Genomic DNA, 20,088 nt, shown 5'->3' on the forward strand with positions numbered 1-20,088 from the left:
GTTAGGCGGATTCTTAACCACTGCGCCACCAGGGAAGCCCTTCCCTATTGTCCTATACTCTGCTGCTCCTTACAGTTTTTGTTAACTGCTTTCAAGCTATGAAATGAGTTATGACCTTGGTCTTTATGGTAGCCAGTCCTTTGTGGTTTTCACCTTGAAAAACACTGAGACTCACCATTTAACAGGAAGTTATGAGGGAAAATTCTCGTGTATCATTTGACATTGTAAGAAAAATAAGTATTTCAAGATCCTTAGAAACTTTTCTGACTTTGTTTTTATAAAGCCTTTGCAAAAAATACCGTGGCACATAATTCAGGTGTTTTTCTCTTGGAAACTTGGTGCCTTATTGTGCTGAATATTATGGGAGACATTATTTTGTACTCAAAATGTCACTTGAGAGCTTGTTAGAAATGCAGACTCTTAGGCGCCACCTGAACCACCTAACCTGAATCTGCTTTTAACAGGAGTCTCAGGTGAGTCTAATAAATGTTAGTTTGAGTAGCCCTTAGGACATAATTTGGGAAAATACAAGAAACCAAGTAGCATTGTTAGCTTGTTTTTAGCTGAGATAATGGTATGGCCATTTTTCTTTTTAAAAAGTACTCTTCTTGGGCTTCCCCGGTGGTGCAGTGGTTGAGTCCGCCTGCCGATGTAGGGGACACGGGTTCGTGCCCCGGTCCGGGAAGATCCTACATGCCGCGGTGTGGCTGGGCCCATGAGCCATGGCCGCTGAGCCTGCGCGTCCGGAGCCCGTGGTCTGCAACGGGAGAGGCCACAGCAGTGAGAGGCCCGCGTACTGCATTAAAAAAAAAAAAAAAAAAGTACTCTTCTTAACAGATAAATACTGAAATACATACCAGTAAAAATGATATCACTTCTGGGATTTGCTGCAAAATAAGAAGAAGATTGGAGTCAGTGAGAGTATAGATGAAACAAGATGGGAATGTGTTGATAATTGTTGAAGCTGGGTTTATTAAGTGAGTCTCTTAATTTTTGTGTTTGAAAATTTCCATAAAAATTTCACGTGTGTATGTATGTTTATAATATATGTATATGCTGGGGAGAGGGAAGGTGGTGGGAATGACAAGGTTCTGTAGGTTAATAAATTGCAGAAATGCTGCATAATATATTCCTCTTCTATCCACCCTGCTCCTACCCAGACAACCTCCCGCCCAGAGGTACCTTGTACATTAACATGTTAAAGTCTCCTGAAAATGACTCTTGTTAGGAAACCTTCAATTTGTGTAACCCAGAATTTCCAAAATAGCCTATTACCACTTAATGTCTATTAATATCTTATAAAACACTGTTTCTGAGGAACTCACTAGAAACTCCTCATTAGGAAATAGCATACACGTTTAAAATGATCGAATGCTGTAATGCGTTGTAGTAACAAACACTCCACTGGAGGTGAAAAATGAGATGACTGAAAACGGTGCTTTAAGGACATGGGGCTTAAAATGGGAGTGAAAGAGAGGTAGAGTTTGCTTCAGTAAGGGTGGGGGAGATTTTAAGTTGACTTTGTCAACCCTAGACGGTTGTATGCTTTTGGTAGAGGTAATTTTACTTCATTTTGGTAATGGCCTTCTCTGTTGGCTACAAGATTTATACTTTTGGTCCCCACAAGTGTTTTATATAACCGAGTTAATTGAAATATAGAAAAACTGCATGTGTCAGGTGTAGTAATTGGCCCTAAGCACTGTCTGAAGGAAGATGCCAGTGAAATTTTCAATTGACTTTAAAGCAGAAATTGTTTACTGTCACTTGCTATTAAGTGAATCTCTTTGTAGTGAATTAGGGGATGTTTTTATGCATCAGAAAACTTTTTCAGAGGGACTTGTCATTATGAATCACTATCAATTGGGATGGGATTCGCTATCAATTGGGATGGGATTATCTTGTATTTTGTGGGATCTAATAAGACATAATTCAGAAACAAGCAATTGCAGTGTCTAATTGAATATAATAAAATCTGGTTTAAAAGTGTAATGTAGATTTGGTTATGCTTTGAGTGAAGCCATATCTTATGTGATTATATAGTGATACACATCTCATGTTTAATGTGTAATTTTTTTTAAAGAACTCAGAATTGAGTTTTTATAGTCCATTGGAAGCCTTCGTAGACTATTCTTCTTATACAATGGGGTCTGCTTCATTTAATAGGCTTTGAAGACCACTTCTCCACTTGTTTGCTTAGGGTTCATAGTCATAGTAAACTTCTTTCCTCCTTTTCAGTTTGTACTTTCACACTACTCAGAACTGTATTTAGTGTCCCTCCTGACATAATAGGTATACTGTTACTGTCAGGCATTTCTTAGGATGACTGTTACATATTTTCGAAGAAAAGAAAATCTGACTCACACTGAAATAACGGCTAAGTGGATCTAATAGTGTAACCTAATATCTTCTAGTTAAAAGCAGTTTGGAAAAGAAAATAGAATTCACATTTTCAAGAATCATGTCCACTCTAGACTCTCTTTTTCTTGTGTTGGGATCAATAACAAAAAGGAATACTATGTTCTAGGAAGATCAGTAAGTTAATTGTTCATTTTCGTCCTACTTGGAGTGAGGCTCAGAAACTAGTTAACCCTTGAATATTTGTTGAGAGTTTAAAAATACTCAGTTTGGGCTTTATGATAATATGTTAGAATATGTTGTAAAGATGACTCCTTGTCTTCTGCTTTTTCCATTATGCAATTTAAAAAATTCATAAGAATTGTCCTAAAAAGAGAGAAGGTGATACTGATTGAGGGATTCAGGTGCTTGATGAGTAAAAAGTGCAGGGGCTCAGTGATATCTAGTTTATCTGCTAAGGGGCCCACTTTGAGTACTTCCCAGAATGGGGATCACTGAGGAGATTTGATTCTTACTGTAGATTTTGATCTATAGAGCTGTAGCTTCCTGGTAAGTGATTTCTGGATATGTGGAGCCTTACTTGTAATTAGTTTCTCTGAGTTGCTTGAAGTGATTTCCATTAATGGTTTAATCTTTATCATTCCTGGAGGAGAGGTCACTGGATGCTAACAAGGAGTGCCCTTAGAAGACAATTAAGCGTATTAACTGTTTTCAGAAAGCCTGACTTAATGCTGATTATTCTGCAGGTGTCACCAAAATTCAGGTGTATTATGTTAAGTATTTCTTATAGCAGGTTAATTAGTTATCTGAGACTCTATCAGGCAGCTAACTCTTCTTGGGGAAGAATCGGTGGTGCTGTGTTTAAGGTGGGGGATTACTGATAACATCTGCCTTGAGATTTTACCCAACCAGAATAACACCTCCTGTGTTTTATAGGGTGGTGTATTAGTCTGCTCAGGCTGCCATAACAAAATACCATAGACTGGGTGACTTAACAGATTTTCTCACAGTTTTGGAGGCTAGAAGTCTAAGATCACGGTTTTGTACCATCAGTGTTGGTGTCTGGTGAGGCCTCTCTTCTTGGCTGGTAGATGGCCACCTTCTCGTGTGTCCTCAGATGGCCCTTCCTCTGAGTGTGTGGGGAGGGAGAGGGCTCTCGTGTCTCTTCCTCTTTTTAGAAGGACACCAATTCCATCGCATTAACGCCCTGCCTGTATGACCTCACTTAATCTTTATTACCTCTCTTCTAGGCCCTGCTTCCAAATACAGTAACGTTGGGGATTAGGGGTTCAACATATGAATTTTGTGGTGGTAGGTGGTGTGTGTGTCACAATTCAGTCCATAACATATGGTACTCTGGGCACTCTTATTTGTTAAAATAGCCTAAAATGCTTCCAGAGTGACAGTCTGGCAATCTTGAGGCTCAGGCAAGAGCCCTGGTCAGGCTAATTTTTCACAACTGGTTGTCAGTCTTACTACGTGCTTTTCTGCCTTACAATGTTTAACAGTCCTCTATTAGCCCTCCAATACTGAATACTTGTACTGTGGACTCTCTTCAGAGAATTTCTGTCTGGTCAGCTTGAGCTATCAAAAGGCTTGCTCAGAGGAGGAAGTTAATGAAACATGATTTGTTCCATTTAGTCCTTTAAATTCCCTAAATTCTATTCTTAGATTAAAATCATTGGAAAGCTTAATACTTTGGACTATATTCAGAGTCTTTGAAAATCTCTTAGGTCCGAGTTGTATTTTAATGTTATGTTCTTGAAGGGACTTGTAAGAAATGGCCATGTAAAATTTATTACTTTGTTTTTAGAAGGTTGTTGAGGACATTGGTCACTATATTGTGTAATGTCTTCTTGTTTTATTTTTATTAAAAATTTTTTAATTTATTTTGGGCTGTGTTGGGTCTCCGTTGCTGCATGCAGGCTTTCTCCAGTTGCTGCACGTGGGGGCTACTCTTCGTTGTGGTGTGTGGGCTTCTCACTGCGGTGGCTTCTTGTTGTGGAGTGCAGGCTCTAGGAGCACAGGCATCAGTAGTTGTGGTGCGAGGGCTTCAGTAGTTGTGGCTCTCAGGCTCTAGAGCGTAGGCTCCGTAGTTGTGGTGCATGGGCTTAGTTGCTCCGTGGCATGTGGGATCTTCCCGGACCAGGGCTCGAACCTGTGTCCCCTGCATTGGCAGGTGGATTCTTAACTGCTGCGCCACCAGGGAAGTCCATGTCTTTTTGTTTTAAGTGAAAGTTTTTTTTTTTTTTTTTTTTTTTAAAATTTATTACTACTTTAAAGTTTCCTTGCTTAGAGCAACTGGAATCTTTTTGAGAATGGGAATTATATATAATTGGCTAGGGTTCTCTTTTTGCATCGGCTACTAGGAACCCCAAAGTTAAATTGGGGGCTCATTTCATACATGCTACGTTTGTCCGTGTGACCTGTGTGCCTGTGTGTTACATTTATATGGCATTGTTGTACTGCTTGTCTTCAGCTAGTTCCTCTTTCTCATTTGTATTGTCCACATTCTTGTATATACAAACCATCTCAGATCTTTTTTGGAAAGAACTGGGATAGAATTGAAATGAAACTTGAAAGTAAATATTGTTACTCATTATTCACCATTAACTGTTGGTTGAAAGCTGTCATTCTTTTCTTTGGTGTTAAGTCCCAAGTGACTTCAGAGAACACTTTTAGAGTAGAAGCCCGCAAAGCTGTCCTGATCTGGCTCCCGGCTTCCTCTCTGACCTCGTCTCCTATCATTGTCATCCGTCCTCCCTTCTCTAAAGCCACATTGACTTCTTGACCATTCCTTGTTCCTTGAACAGGCCAAACATGTCCTACTTCAGGGCCTGTATGTCTTCTGTTGTCTCTGGGATCAGTTTACCCAGGTAGTGCCAGCCGTACCCCTCCCCCTCCCTCCGGCTTTCTAGAAAGCTCTGTTCAAATGGCATCTTGATCTGAGAAACCATTCCTGGCCTTCTTGTGTAAAAGAGTCTCCCTTCCCCCTACCCTGCCTTCGTTTTTCTATAGCTGCTCCCTCACTCTCCCGGCCTCCACATGTTGTATGCCTGCTTCCCCCACTAGACCAGGGTGTGAGCTTCATGAGGGAGGGCTTGGTTTATATTCACAGCTGTGCCTCTAGCCACTTACAGCTATGCCTGCTAAGTTGTAGGTGTGTCATAACTATTTGTTCAATGACTAAATGGACTAAATAGGGTCAATGTAGCTATTGCTTGTCCTCTCCTATAGATTTTTGAACTGACATTTATTTGTGTGAGATAGTCTAGTTGCAGTTGTTTCTTAAGGCAGGTAACTACCCTCCATGACCTCTTCAGGTCCTGCATCTTGCTGCTGCTCATTATTTAGCTTCACCTAAGCTCTTAATGTACCAGGCACCATAAGAATATAGAGAAAAGGTCTGATCTCAGTTCATAAATATCCTCAGGAATTTTCCACTGGGGAAGGCTTTAGGGGATTTGGGCTAACAATGTTGTGATCCACAAATGATTGATTTTGTTCCTAATAACGTGTCAGCCCACGCATTGAGGGCACCTTGTATTTTACAGAGCACATTCACACACTTCTCCAATCCTCACGATAACCTGGTTAGGCAGGTTCTCTTACCTTGTCTGTTTGACAAGGAAAGAAACAGGCCCAGACATGTTAGGTGACTTGCCCAAGGTCAAAGAGCTTGAAAGTTGCAGACGCCTCATGTTTGACATTATTTGGTCAGAAGCAAGACACTTCTGCTGTATTCCTAATGGTAGTATTCTAGATTTGTTTTTTTCATCTTATTCTGTCTTTGACTGGAGGTTATTGTTTCTCTTGAGTGATAGGTTACCTTTGGGTGACTAACCCTGTTTTCATAGGTGTGCTTTTTCTTTTATTTGATCTTGCTTTTGTCTTTTTTCAAGAGTAATATCGACTTTTGTGTACTTTCTCCTGTCTGGACTCCATTACTCTATTAAGTCCAAAGTGAAAGCAAAATTGTTCCATAGAAGGAGCCAGTTAACAGTGACTATTTTCCTTTTAAAACACTTGACCAACTACACTGAAATACAGAAGCTGGTATCAAAAAGGAAACTGACAAATTTCATTTTAGACCTGCAGGTATTTCCCCTGGGTTTTTATGCTTGTTTATAGGGCTTTTTTGGAGCTGGTGGTTGTAAATTCACTAGAACCATTTAACTTACCGTGTTCCTACGAGGTGTTGTTAACAATAGCTTAGCATGGATACCTTGGTCCTTTTAGTCCACTGGGTAAATAAATTCCTTCCTGGGATTAATTAGTCATGGTTAGTGATGTAATTCATCATGCAAATGCCAGAGCTGTCTTAGTGAAAAATTCTTAGTGATCCAGAGACGTCTGTGTCCAGCTTAACTGGAATCTACGCTTTTATGTTCATCCATGAACTTGGCAGTAGTTTGTAAAGCATAATGATTTTGAGATAGGAATGGAAAAAGCTCTAAAGAATAATTCAGTAACTTGAAGGCATCTTGGGATGGCAACTTCAAATAGTTTCTCCTCTGCTCCATGCCTTCTTTTAGCTCACACTTTTTAAACCTTCTTGTCCAGATTCAAGACTGTTACTACTGAAAAAGCTGCCAAGTGCTCTGTTGACATCTCTAGCTGTTCACTCCTCTCTTGACATGTGGGCTGTAGCTTGATTAGGCTGCAGTCCTGCAGCTCAGGGGCTGAATGTAGGAAAGTAGGTTTCACAGCATGTATAGTGGAAAGGGCATGGGTTTTGGCGTCAAGTATACTTAGCTTTAATTTCATTTTTGATGTTAGCTGTGTGCATGTGTGCAACTTTACCTCTCTGTTCCTTTGATTCTTGATCTGTAAAAAGGTGGTGATACGATCTCACCAGACCATTTTGAGAGTCACCTTAAACTATGTGTACAAAATAACTACTGCATTGTTTGGTGTATAATAGACACTCAGTAATTTATATCCTGTGCCTCACTTTTGACCTTCTTTTCCCAAAATGTGGGACACAGGAATGCATGTAAATTTGTGCATTTAGTTTTAAAATCTCCCAAGTAGAGGGTGAGTGAGAGATAGATTGTACTTACAGTCAAAAGAATCTTGGATCATTTTTGGACTCAACATTTACAAAAAAAATGCTGTGTAGTTTTAGGTTACATGATTAGAAATAAGAGTGCCTATATTATGGGATATAAAACCTCTTTCTGTTTGGATGGTCACACCATATTAGAAGTATGTTGTGTCAGTTCTGAGTACCACATCTTGAGGCAGGATAGGGAACCTTTTAAGAACCAGACTCTCCAGGTTTGAGGCCTGGCTCTGCTACTTAAAAGTTCTGTGCTTCAGACGCACAACTCAGCCTTCATTTGTAAGAAGAGGGGGGACAATGGCACCTACTCCACAGGTGTTGTCTGGAATAAATTATTATATATAAACCACTTAGATTAATGTAGTAAGTCCTATGTGAGTGTTACCCATTTTCAAGGGAACTTCAGAAGAAAGTAACAAGGCTGGTGGGCTGCCATGTTGTGGAAGAAACAGATGAAGAAATTGGAGGTGCTGAAGGTGAGAAAAAAACTACTGAGTCCTTTACCATTTAAAGAGAGACTTTATGAAAGAGGGAATAGACTTATTTTATGTTGCTGAAAAAGGTGGAACTAGGATCAATGGGTAGAAATGACAAAGAGGCTGATTTTGCTTTATGTTAATGAAAGACCTTGTAACAAGTAGAGCAGTTCAAAATTGTAGTGAATGGCTTTGTGGGCCAGTGATGTTTCCCTTGCACAGAGGCTTAGGAGGCCGAGGAGAAGTTCCTGACCTGGCTAGCGGGGTGAGCTAGACGACAAACGTTCTCTTCTACCCTGCTCTCAGTTCAGGTCAAGTGACTTGTTTAAAGTAGGATAATCCTACACTGAATTTTGCTGTGTTTTGGTAGCATGTGTGGGAACTTTCTCCCTAGAGTTAGTCTGCGTTTATGGTCTATCATTCATTCATTTTGCAGATATTTATTGTGGGAGGCATTGTATTTCTGGTCTCACTTTGCGGAAAAGAAAACAGGTTAGAAATGAATCTTCGTTTATGGTCTTCTATTTCTTGACACCATGCAGTCCCCGGAGGAACCCAATGAATTAGGTTTCGTTTTTGTTGGGAGATGATTCTCCTTGGGAAGGTTTTGTTTCTGAAGTTGTTGTGAGCAAAGTACGGGTGCCCTTTGTTTTAGACTGTCAAGGATGTTTGTTTGACATGTTTGGAAGATAGAGATAACCTTTCCAGAGCAAAGGGTAGGCATGTTTACTGCCTTTAAGCAGGCATGTTTAAGCTCAGGGTTCCTCTCCAGCAACTCAGCATGTGTAGGCATCCATTTGGGCCCATCCTTCCAACGCCCATGGGACTTGGGGGCAGGGGGCCTGCTACAAATATGCTGATGCTCGTGTTACTTGCTGTGCTATGACTAATAAAGTCCTGAGCTTCTGACCCACCCGGGAGTTTTGTGACTTCCCCCAGCATCCGTGAAACTGCGGCAGGCTAGCTTGTTAGCTTCTAAGTAGGATAAAGTCTCAGACTTCGCATTTCTTGACAGTATGGAGGAGTGAAGTGGGAGGTCAAATCTCATGCCTCTCCTATAAAAAGGGGGGAGGGAGGGGACTTCCCTGGCAGTGCAGTGGTTAAGAATCCGCCTGCCAATACAGGGGACACAGGTTCGAGCTCTGATCTGGGAAGATCCCACATGCTGCGGAGCAACTAAGCCCGTGCGCCACAACTACTGAGCCTGAGCTCTAGAGCCCTCGAGCCACAACTACTGAGCCCGCGTGCCACAACTACTGAGCCCGAGTGCCACAGCTACTGAAGCCTGAGCGCCTAGAGCCCATGCTCTGCAGCAAGAGAAGCCACAGCAATGAGAAGCTGCACACTGCAACAAAGAGTAGCCCCCGCTCGCCACAACTAGAGAAAGCCGGCGTGCAGCAATGAAAACCCAACACAGCCAAAAATAAATAAATGATAAATAAATTTATTAAAAAATAAGAAAAGGGAGAGGGAGGATAACCACAGGACCCACTCCAGTGGGCTTTTCTGAGGATTAAACATACTTTCTATAAAATGTGCAGCCTCTAGATATTAGTGGCTATTATCGCTGCCTTCCTTTTCTCTAATTAAAAAAAAAAACTTTGATGGTTTTGTCCTCTCAGAGTTCTCCTATGTAAGTATTTTTGGCTAAAGGCAAAATGTCATTCAGCCCAGTTTACATCAAGAGGATGAATTTCAAATGTGGGGCAAACATGGCACAGGCTATTTCCTTACATAAATATTTTCTCTGAAAATGAAAATAGGAGCTAAAACCCCCTATAGGCCCAACTTTCTCATCTTCATTTTAGTAACCCTTTCTGTTTTCTAAATAATTCCTAATACTGTGGTAATGTGTTACCGTGACTGCTGATGCCCGAGAAGGTGTCCTCTCTCTCAGCCTGACATCTTCCTTGATGGTAATTCTACTAGTTAATGTAAACAATGTGAAATGCTTGGCATGCTTCCTTCCACAAACGGTGGTGGGGAGGAAATCATGCAAAGTGTCATAAAGATGGCAAACTGATCCAGTGTAGCTTTGAAAAGTCTGTGGCCATTTGCTGTGAAAGGGGGGAAATAATAGTTCAATTTCTGGGAACTCTTCCCTTTGGGACACTTGATAAATTGAAGGCATTTCCTGATTGTGCTTTACTTTAGATTAACAGCCTGGAAGGTTTCAGATTTAAAGAGCAAAGTTATATATCACAGAAACAACAGGATGATATACTTAGCCACCCTGTATCCAAATACTGCAAGTAGTATATTGGTAGATCTCTCTTTGAAACCAAGTTCCCCCTAAGTTCTCTACTCTGACTTAATTAGTCAAATGCTTGTGTGGTATTTTCTACCTGAAAGTAAGCTTGGAGGTAGTCTGGTGTAGGCTTACCAGTTGACAGAGGAGGACACAGGATCTGGCATGGTAAAGGCCTTCCTTCAAGTCTTGGGGTTCCCAGTGTGTTGCCTGGAGTGTATCCTGTAGCCCTCACAGGCTTTGCCTTTTCCTTCCTTCCATTTCCCTTCTGCTCCCCGTTTCATGCTGGGCCCCATCTCTTGACATCCCTAACACACTTGCAAACTTCTTTTTTGAGGTTAGATTGAAGTCAGAGACTGGCCTGCTGAATCGCCCTCTAAATTGGAAGATAAGTTTTATATATTATGTGACTCATGAATTAAGATCTTTTACTCTAAATGACATTTTGGAGAAGACTGTTGTACAGTATTTTGCTTGCAAAAATCTGGAAGGGGATATGTGACTGATTTGCTGACAGACCATCTCTGAAAGCAGTTCTAATGATGGACTTATAATTGATTGCATCCATCATTGAGAGCCTAAACTACCCCCTCCCTAAATTAAAAAAGATAAATGAAATAAAGTATGCTGAATGTATAAGCTGACAAATCTGAGGGAGTTTAATGAAACTAAATTACCGCAGCCAACAGATAAGAGAAAAAGTTTTCTTTGTTACTGATTATAACACTAAATTAAAAAAAAATTATCCAAGAAGGATAAAAGAGGAAACAAGATCTGTGGTTCATGTATCAAACTAAGTTATTGAAAGATTTTTAATAAGTGTATCTAATTCCCTGCTTATTGTTGATTCGTATCAATCTTGTTAGTGCTGTTGGAAGAACAGTAAATGCAGGAACTGCCTTGTAGTATAGCTGATATTGCTGTCGTAGTGGATTTTAGAATGACTGTGACCTTATTTCCAGGCCGCTGGGGGGCTCTGTACTAAATTCAGGTCATTTGAATGAACTATTTGGAAGGCAGTTTTATAGTAAGTATGCTTTGGGCTATATATAAAAGAAGACCAAGCGAAAGTGACTTAAACAATGGATATTTATTATCTCCCCTAACAGGGAGTCCCTCTGTAAGGCAGCTGTGGGTTGGCTGCTTTAGTGGCCCAATGATGTAATGGCAGTACCTTGGCATTTCTCTTGGCTTCCCCTTCCAGGATTATAGTATGGCTAATGTATGATTATCTTAGTTTTGTATAACAATACCCGGTGTTGGGAAAAGGGACCTGCTTCCTGTTAACCTTCTTGCAAGAAAACGACTCCTAGGGGCTTCCCTGGTGCCACAGTGGTTAAGAATCGCCTGCCAATGCAGGGAACACGGGTTCGAGCCCTGCTCCGGGAAGATCCCACACGCCGTGGAGCACCTGGGCCTGTGTGCCACAACTACTGAGCCTGCGCTCTAGATAGAGCCCGCGAGACACAACTACTGAGCCCGTGAGCCACAACTACTGAGCCTGCACGCCTAGAGCCCATGTTCTGCAACAAAGAGTAGCCCCCGCTTGCCGCAACTAGAGAAAGCTTGTTTGCTGCAACGAAAACCCAAAGTAGCCAAAACTAAATGAAATAAATTAAAAAAATAACATTTTATAAAAAGAAAAAGAAAACTACTCCTAGAAGTCCTTAGGTCTCATTGGCCTTAGGTCTCATTATCACTGGTAAGGGGAGTGCAAGTACTTGAATTCACTCCAACAAATCAAGACCTACCCAGGTTCTTGCAGAGCTCATGCTGCCTGTTACCTGATTATGCCAAGGGGAAAAGTGAAGAGAAAGACTCCTTGGATTGGCAACCAATAAATCCATTTAGATAGGCTACTGGAATTTACTGTGCAGGCGGTTTCATATTTTCTCTTAGTAACTTGTTTCATTTCCTAATTAGTGAGGTGAATGTGCTCTCATTGACTAACTCATCTTTCGTCTACTTTTGGGTTTTAAGTTTGCCTCAGCTTGATATATTCTGTCTTTACCAGGACCCTGTCTACCAGTGATGATGTTGAAGACAGAGAAAATGAGAAGGGGCGTCTTGAAGAAGCCTATGAGAAGTGTGATCGTGACCTGGATGAATTGATTGTGCAGCACTACACAGAATTGACGACAGCCATTCGCACGTACCAGAGCATCACAGAGCGCATCACCAACTCCCGAAACAAAATAAAGCAAGTAAGCCTCCATCCTTCTAATATCTGGTGATTGTTGCATCTACCATCAGTCTAGGTGTTATAGCTTGGAGGTGCCCTGGTAGTGGTAACAGCCTTAACGAGTCATTCATACTGATGCTTTGCAGGAGTTTTGCAGGTGTCTGGAAAGCTAGGATGCAGAGGATCACAGAGGGCATCTGGCCTTGCTTCTTTTCTCCCTTGGCTTCTGCCATTACTTTTCTTTTTTTAAAAATAAATTTATTTATTTATTTATTTTGGCTGTGTTGGGTCTTCCTTGCTGTGTGCAGGCTTTCTCTAGTTGCAGTGAGTGGGGCCTACTCTTTGTGGTGGTGCGCGGGCTTCTTATTGCGGTGGCTTTTCTCGTTGCAGAGCACGGACTCTAGGTGTGTGGGCTCAGTAGTTGTGGCACACGGGCTCAGTAGTTGTGGCTTGCGGGCTGTAGAGTGCAGGTTCAGTAGTTTTGGCACAGAGGCTTAGTTGCTCTGTGGCATGTGGGATCTTCCCGGACCAGGGATCGAACCCACGTCCCCTGCGTTGGCAGGCGGATTCTTAACCGCTGCTCTACCAGGGAAGTCCCTCTGCCATTACTTTTCACTGCAGTGTGAAATGGCACAGAGGAGATGGCCTCAACTTGAGGAAGCCTAAAAGGGGAGCTGTTTTAAGACTCTAGGGCCTTTTATTCTTAGAGGCTCTCATTATAATGTATTAAATGTATTTATTGTGCTCATGTCACACATTGTGTGTGTGTATTGCCGTAGCAGTTGAAAATAAAAAAAATGTTTGGTTTTGAGTATGTCGCCCCATTTGAAGTTGGTTGTGATTTCTCTGCAGTCACTGTACATTCTTAGTGGTTTTTGAGAAGAAAATTGAACTCAAATTATTTAAACGTAAATATTTATGAATACTGAAGTTCTTGAATATTATTCTTTAGTAGTGACAAGCATGCATTTATTTTTATTTTGTAATTGTCTTTCATATTTTGGAGCTGTTTTTCTTTCACTCTTTTTCTTTCTCCCTTCTCCCTCTCCGCCTCCCCTCTTCTTGGTTCCTTTCTTCTTTTATTTTTTTTACTGGCGTATAGTTGTTTGACAGTGTGTTAGTTTCTACTGTACAGCGAAGTGAAGTAGACTTCCCTGTGCTGTACAGCAGCTTCTTATCTATTCTATACATATGAGTGTATATATGTCAAGCCCAATCTCCCAACTCATCCCACCACTACCCACCCACCCCGCTTTCCCTCCTTGGTGTCCATACATTTGTTCTCTACATCTGTGCCTCTATTTCTGGTTTGCAAGGCAGAAATTGGTTCCTTTCTTCTTTCCCTCCCTCCCTCCCTCCCTCCCCCCTTCCTTCTGTGGTTGGTCTTTGAAAAACTTTTGGTTCCCCGGTGCCACATCTTTAGTTCTTAAAGGATAAAGTGGGTTCATAAGGGGTATTTTTTATATTTGGCCAAGGGATGAACTGATCAAATAAAGGTTATATACTGTCACATCATAGTTATGTGGTTCTTGGCTATGTATTTTGAGGGTCACTCCTTTAATACCTTGTATTACTGCTCTCTGATAAATAACAATTGCTCCTACTTACTGGGCACTGATTCCTTGCCTGGCAGAATTATGTCTGTTCCCCACTCAACAAATTTAGGATTTGAACTCTGGTCTCCCTGCTCTGAGGTCCTTGATGCTGGTTTTCAGACATCTTTTAAGCAGTAGCCCCCCATTTCTTTGTACATGAGATATTTTGCAGAACCCCAACATACCAGTTGCCTCTTGTTTGGTATTGGGCTGAGAGATGCAGAGCTTCATGCTGGCTCCCCTCCTTAGCAGTCAGCAGCTGATCTTCAAGCACCTCTGTGGCCAGAGGGCTGCATAGACCATTTGAAATGCACTGCCCTGTGCTATTTGATTGGTTCGGGAATTCTCTGGATGTGCCTGCCCAGTGGTGGCTGTGCCTACGGTCTCCTCACATGTTTTCTTCCCTGCCTTCTAGACCTTATGATTTGGTAATAGGTACCTAAATGATTCTTCTAAGAATGCTGTTATATGTGAGTTTCAGCCTTGAAGAGTACAGTTCCACAATCAGTAGGTTCTTAACCTTTTTGGAAGCAATGTGGTGACCACTTTACATTTTAAAATTGGCATTTTCAAAAGGTATTCTATAATTCTTAGCCTTTACAAGTGGTGAGTTCATCCTGTGGATTTATCGGTGAAACCAGGTAAAGCTATAGATCAGTAGCTCTAGATTTAAAGTGAACTGTAGTCCATTTTGACCCAATATACTAAGCTCAAGAGGGGTCAGAAAGTGAATCTGTAAAGCTGCTGACCTTCTGGCTTTGCCTCGGGTAATCACAGTAAGAGTGAAGGACCTCTTGGTATTGGTGTTTTCTGATGAGTGTGCTTGACTGGAAGGACTTGGTCCTAATCTCAAGGGAGGCACTGCAGTGGTCTCTGCCTTGACTCCCTATCACTCTGAGTCAATAGTGCCTTTGCCCAAACAAAGAGTGTTTGCTGGTACTGAAAAGGAGAGTCTCATCTTGATTATTTCACATTTGTTTTAGTAGCCAGTCTTTTCACTGTCCTCCTCATTTTCAAGTATGCTGGAGTTTTGAGCAAAAGGAAACAACAAAAAATTTTTTTTTATTATATCAGACAGTTGTCAAGAAAGTAAATGTCACATAACTCAGTATTATGAACTAGCCTCTGTATTGGCAAGAGAAAAATAAAGGGCTAAATGTCTTTTCAAGAAAGTCTTTGATAGTTGATACATGGGAGAAGAAAATTTTGGGAAAAATGAAAGGGAATTTGTTTTTATTGTATAATTTGACAGTTTTGTACTGTGAAAGTCTGTTTCTTATCACCAAGGAAACACTGATGTTTCCTCACTAATCTTTGCCTGTCAGTTTTGGTTTTTAATTGCACTTTAGATTGTATACAGAATAAAGGTATGTATATTTTTAAAGTAAAAATGGGGATGATTCAGTAATCATTGGTTTACATTATTTCAGAGCCAAGCAAGATGTTGAGAATGTGTGAATCTGAGTTGACATTTTCTTTCTGCTCTCTGCCAAAAGAATGGAACGAGGATTCACTCAATAAATATTTGTTGAGTGCCAGCTATGTGCTGGTGGTGGTTTCGATACTGAAATCTGTTTTAGATTTCCATGTAGTGGAAAATACCAGTCCCTGTCCTCATGGGGCTTACATGCTAGTGGGAAGACACAGGAAAACAAATAGATGATATTTAGCGACATTGATTTAGTCTCTATATTAAGTGTTTGTTTTGTGCTGAGCAGTGGTCTAGGTCCTGGGGTATAGAAGTGAGTAAAACAGACAAAACTTCCTGTCCTCGTGGAGTTTACATTCTAGTCAAGAAAGGCAGGCTATTAATTAGTAAGAGGGTATAACAGATGGTAAGAAATGCTGTGCTTAAAATAAAATTAAAAAAAAAAAAGCAAGGAAGGAGAATAGGGAGTTGGTGTTTTGAACAGAGTGGTCAGGGAAGGCTTCATTGAGGTTATATTCAAGCCAACACTAGAAGAAGGTGAGGGAGAGTCCGGAAAAGCACCCCAGGAAGAAGGAATAGCAGGTACAGAAAGATCCTCAAGCAAGAACATGATTGGAATTTGGGGGAGCAGCAAGGTTGGAGCTGGAGCACAGTGAGAAGTGGGGAGAGTGGCACAGGGAGATGAGAGCGCTGGTGGGTGAGGTGTGGCAGAGTGGGTCAGGTCACGTGGGGTCTTGATCGCTGTAAGGACTTCGATTTTAACTCTGGGTGTGTGGAAATCATTGTAAGTTTTGAGCACAAGAACGGCATGATGTGTCTAACGTGTTAAAAGGGCCACTGTAGCTGCTATACTGAGAAGAGATTTTAGTGGGGGCCAAGGCAGATGAAGATGTTCACATTCATGCTTTGTTACCTTTTTGTTGTTGTTTGTTTGTTTGTTTTTGCGGTACACGGGCCTCTCACTGTTGTGGCCTCTCCCATTGTGGAGCACAGGCTCCGGACGCGCAGGCTCAGTGGCCATGGCTCACGGGCCCAGCCGCTCCGCGGCATGTGGGATCTTCCCAGACCGGGGCATGAACCCGCGTCCCCTGCATCGGCAGGCGGACTCTCAACCACTGCACTACCAGGGAAGCCCATGCTTTGTTACCTTTTAAAGCTTGAGAACACGGAACTGTTTACCTTTCCCATTTTGGTATTTCTTTCATTTATGGATTCTTGTTGGTAGAATCTCTGTCCTTGAGGATAATATGAGCTGACAGATCTGACTGTTCTTTGATGCTCCAAACTTCTTTATATCAGTCAAGTCCACTTGGAATTTTTTCGAGATTAAATGTGCAAATAAAATACCATGTATGGGGCTTCCCTGGTGGTGCAGTGGTTGGAAGTCCGCCTGTCGATGCAGGGGGCGTGTGTTTGTGCCCTGGTCCGGGAGGATCCCGCGTGCCGCCGGGCGGCTGGGCCCGTGAGCCATGGCCGCTGAGCCTGCGCGTCCGGAGCCTGTGCTCCGCAACGGGAGAGGCCACAACAGTGAGAGGCCCGCGTACCGAAAAAAAAAAAAAAAAAAAAATACCATGTATGATTGATCAGGTCAGTGATGTGGATAAGTAAAATAGTTGGGCTGTCTTATTACTGCTGAGTACAAATGAGATGTTACTTCATTAGAAAACCTCAGAATTTATAGGTTCTACTAGTGTCTGTCATAATGACTGTTATAGCAGCACCAGAATAGATGAATATGAATGGATATGAGTTGGGAACTTGGGCCGTATGCTTGTTGGTAGTATTTGAATTTGAGTGTTTCTTCCATCCTGTATTAAGTAGATGAGATGATGCCAGATTTCTTTAAAGATACTAAGTATCCATCTAATGCTTATCATAGAAGCAGGTAAACTGAAGGGAAAACACAGATACTTGTCTCTGTTGTGATGTGCGCACAAACGCTTTACATTTCGCCCCAGTTTCGGCTGTTCTGTTGGTGCTTGATCGAGCTCTTAACTCATTTTTATTGCCTGTAATTGGAAATAACCATATGTGATTATTAAAGTGAAGTTGTTAGGGCTTGATCATTGAGTAATGTAACATTCATTACTTAACATTTAACTAAAATAATTTTGTGACTTTTTATATGAAAGTATATGTTGTGAGGTAGAATTAGAATGAAGAATAACCTTAATTGATATAAAAAAGAAAGTCACAGTAGGACAACATGGTTTTGGTAGGAAGTTATTTAAGCCCAGACATAAGATAGAAAATCCCAGCTGCTTGTATGAGAAAGGGAAAAAAGTCTAGAAATGGACATGCTAAACTGTGGGCAAGAATGAGATACCATCATTTAAAATCTAGGCAGTGGTCCGGATCATTAATGCGGTCACAAGAACTACAAGGCAGTCTTTTCATTAAGTTTAACTGTGTCTGTATTTGTGTTCTGTATCCAGACTCTGCAACTCAAAAGGATAGTACTGCCTTTGGAAAAGGTTGAGTGAAGCCTCTCAGAATTTAAGACCTTAAAATGGAAGCTGAAAAACTAAGGAGCAAAAAGCATGAGAAATAAAAGTTTGAGGGTAATTAAAAAATGATCTTTAGTTCTAAAGGGCTTTTAAACAAAGCAGTGAGTAGTGTTTCTAAAGTTCATTTGTTCTAAGCACTTTCTATTAAGACTATGGGAAAAAATGTCTTGGACATGTGTTAGGAGGATACCTATGAAAATGCATATATGTGGATTTGTTTTTACTACAAAAAAGAGAAAATATGATACTCTGTACTTTTAGAAGTAAGAATAACGTTGATTGTTTCATTAATTTTCATTTACCATCCCTTGCTTCTGAGGAACTTTACAGGATATTTCTAGTCTACAGTATCAATGAGGTCCTTCACATTTGTTGTATTTTATTACAGATAGTGTGCACACTCAAAGGCATTCCCCTCCTCCCATAATACTTCATCCAAGTTCAATGCTTTTCTGATTTTATGACTTAAAAGTTAGGGCCTCCACCACCTCCCCTGTGCCTCCATCAGCATCCTCCTCTGTCACGTGTCCCAACGTGTTGTTCAGAGGCCCCAGTTCATTTCCTCCTCTCTTGATCTTTCTCAAGGCAGGGTTGCAAAAATCTCTATCTCTCTGCTTTCTGTGTCATCTCACATATCCATTCACAATGACCTCTTGGGCCCTGTGTTCCTTATTTTCTCTTTTTCTAATAGTCTCTAATTAAAGTGACTTAGTTCTTATTTATTGAAACTGAAATATTTGTTTTTCTGAACAGGTGATTTGGGGCAAATGAAGCTACTAGAATTCTAAGGAAGCAAAGGAAACTTGTGTTTGAGGAAGGGTTTCTTTACTTGCGTTTTGATGTCATGATTTGAAAAACTTGACTCTTCATGGATTTATTTAAGGAAGAAACAGTAACAGAATTTTTGAATCTTAACTATCCTTATTAAATTAGAATGGAATTAAAATGCTGTCACCACGTTTCTAAAAGAACAGGCCTTTGAGAAATAAACATTTAGGTGGAATATGGTACCTTTCTTACATTTAACTGCATTTACTCATTGATGGACATAGCCCTGTTTCTCCCCTCCCTGTTTCAAAAATCATATTTATTGAGCTAGCGTTTATGTACAATAAAATGCATTATTTTTAGTTCAGTGAGTTTTGTCAGACATATATCCTGGAATATGTTTCCATTGCCCCAGAGACTTCTCTCCTGCTTCTTTATAGGCCATACCCCCCACCCCATCTTGCCTCAAACAAATACTGATTTGAAATCTATCACCATACATTATTTTTACCTGTTACAGAACTTCATAGCGTGTGTACTCCTGCATCTGGCTTCTTTTGCTCAGCATAACCTTGAGATTCTTCACATTTCTTCCCTTTTATTGCTGACTGGTATTCCCCCTGCCGCCCCAAGTTTTAAAAGAACATTTCTTCATAACTGACTTTCTGATCAAAAAGCTGAAGCCTCAGGGCAATTTAGTATTAAAAGTTCTTTTAGCTTCTTATGTCTGCAGCTTTGGCTAAACCGTTTAGGAAATGGTTTTGGTAATGTTCATTTTTCACACAGCCTGATGCCATTTCCCCCACCCCCAGACACACACACATTCTACCTTCCTTTTCATTTTTCCTCCATGTGGTATGTAAAAATGAGGAGTGAGCTGATTACATTGTATATATCCTAGTGTGAAATGCCCTAATGGTCTTTTTTTCCAATCAGAAGGGAGTTTGCCAAGCTTTACTGACAGCCCTGTAAGTTTACCTCCCACTATCTGCATCAAGAGCCTAGTTGGGTGTTGTATGACATAAAATTTATTTTTAACAGTTTCCATAGTAACCATTACACACAGAGGGAAAAGCTGAGAAGTATAGAACCAAGGTGATATAAGTAGAATATCAGAAATGAGATTCTGAGAGATTTTAACTAAGATTTAACATAGAATGGATTTAATAGCTAGAGTTCTTAACCCCGGCACCAAGAACTCCTAGAGGATCTAGGAATGGCCTTGAGAAATGTGTTTAAAAAAATCAAATCAAACCACAAATGCTGGTAAAAACCAGCATTCCCCTACCTCATCCTACCACAGTACTAATTACAACACTTCAGAGGTATGGAATTTTACTCTTGTTTTTTTTTTTCCCCCAGATATTTGTATTTCTAAGTAATATGCTTATACTACTTTTCTGGATTTTTCTATTTTAGACATTGTATATGAGCTTCCAGTTATGGTTCTTCCTTCACTCTTT

At 40.8% G+C, this 20,088-nt stretch overlaps 1 protein-coding gene across 2 annotated transcripts in view; it reads left to right on the forward strand.

The window, feature by feature from the left end:
• EXOC4 (exocyst complex component 4) overlaps positions 1-20,088 on the forward strand; it is an 839,136-nt gene that overhangs the window by 7,940 nt on the left and 811,108 nt on the right. The window contains exons 2-3 of one of the 2 annotated variants that reach the window (XM_007466567.1): positions 1,474-1,477; positions 12,159-12,348. Coding sequence is in view for 1 of the 2 variants with exons in the window: in XM_007466566.1 (XP_007466628.1) it covers positions 12,159-12,348 (190 nt within the window). In the remaining variant the exon portion in view is untranslated. The remainder of the gene's footprint in view (positions 1-1,473; positions 1,478-12,158; positions 12,349-20,088) is intronic. The other variant, XM_007466566.1, reaches the window with a different exon arrangement.

Source organism: Lipotes vexillifer, unplaced genomic scaffold (genome assembly GCF_000442215.2).
Source record: "Lipotes vexillifer unplaced genomic scaffold, Lipotes_vexillifer_v1.1 scaffold71, whole genome shotgun sequence".
In the NCBI taxonomy this organism is placed as follows: Eukaryota; Metazoa; Chordata; class Mammalia; order Artiodactyla; family Lipotidae; genus Lipotes; species Lipotes vexillifer.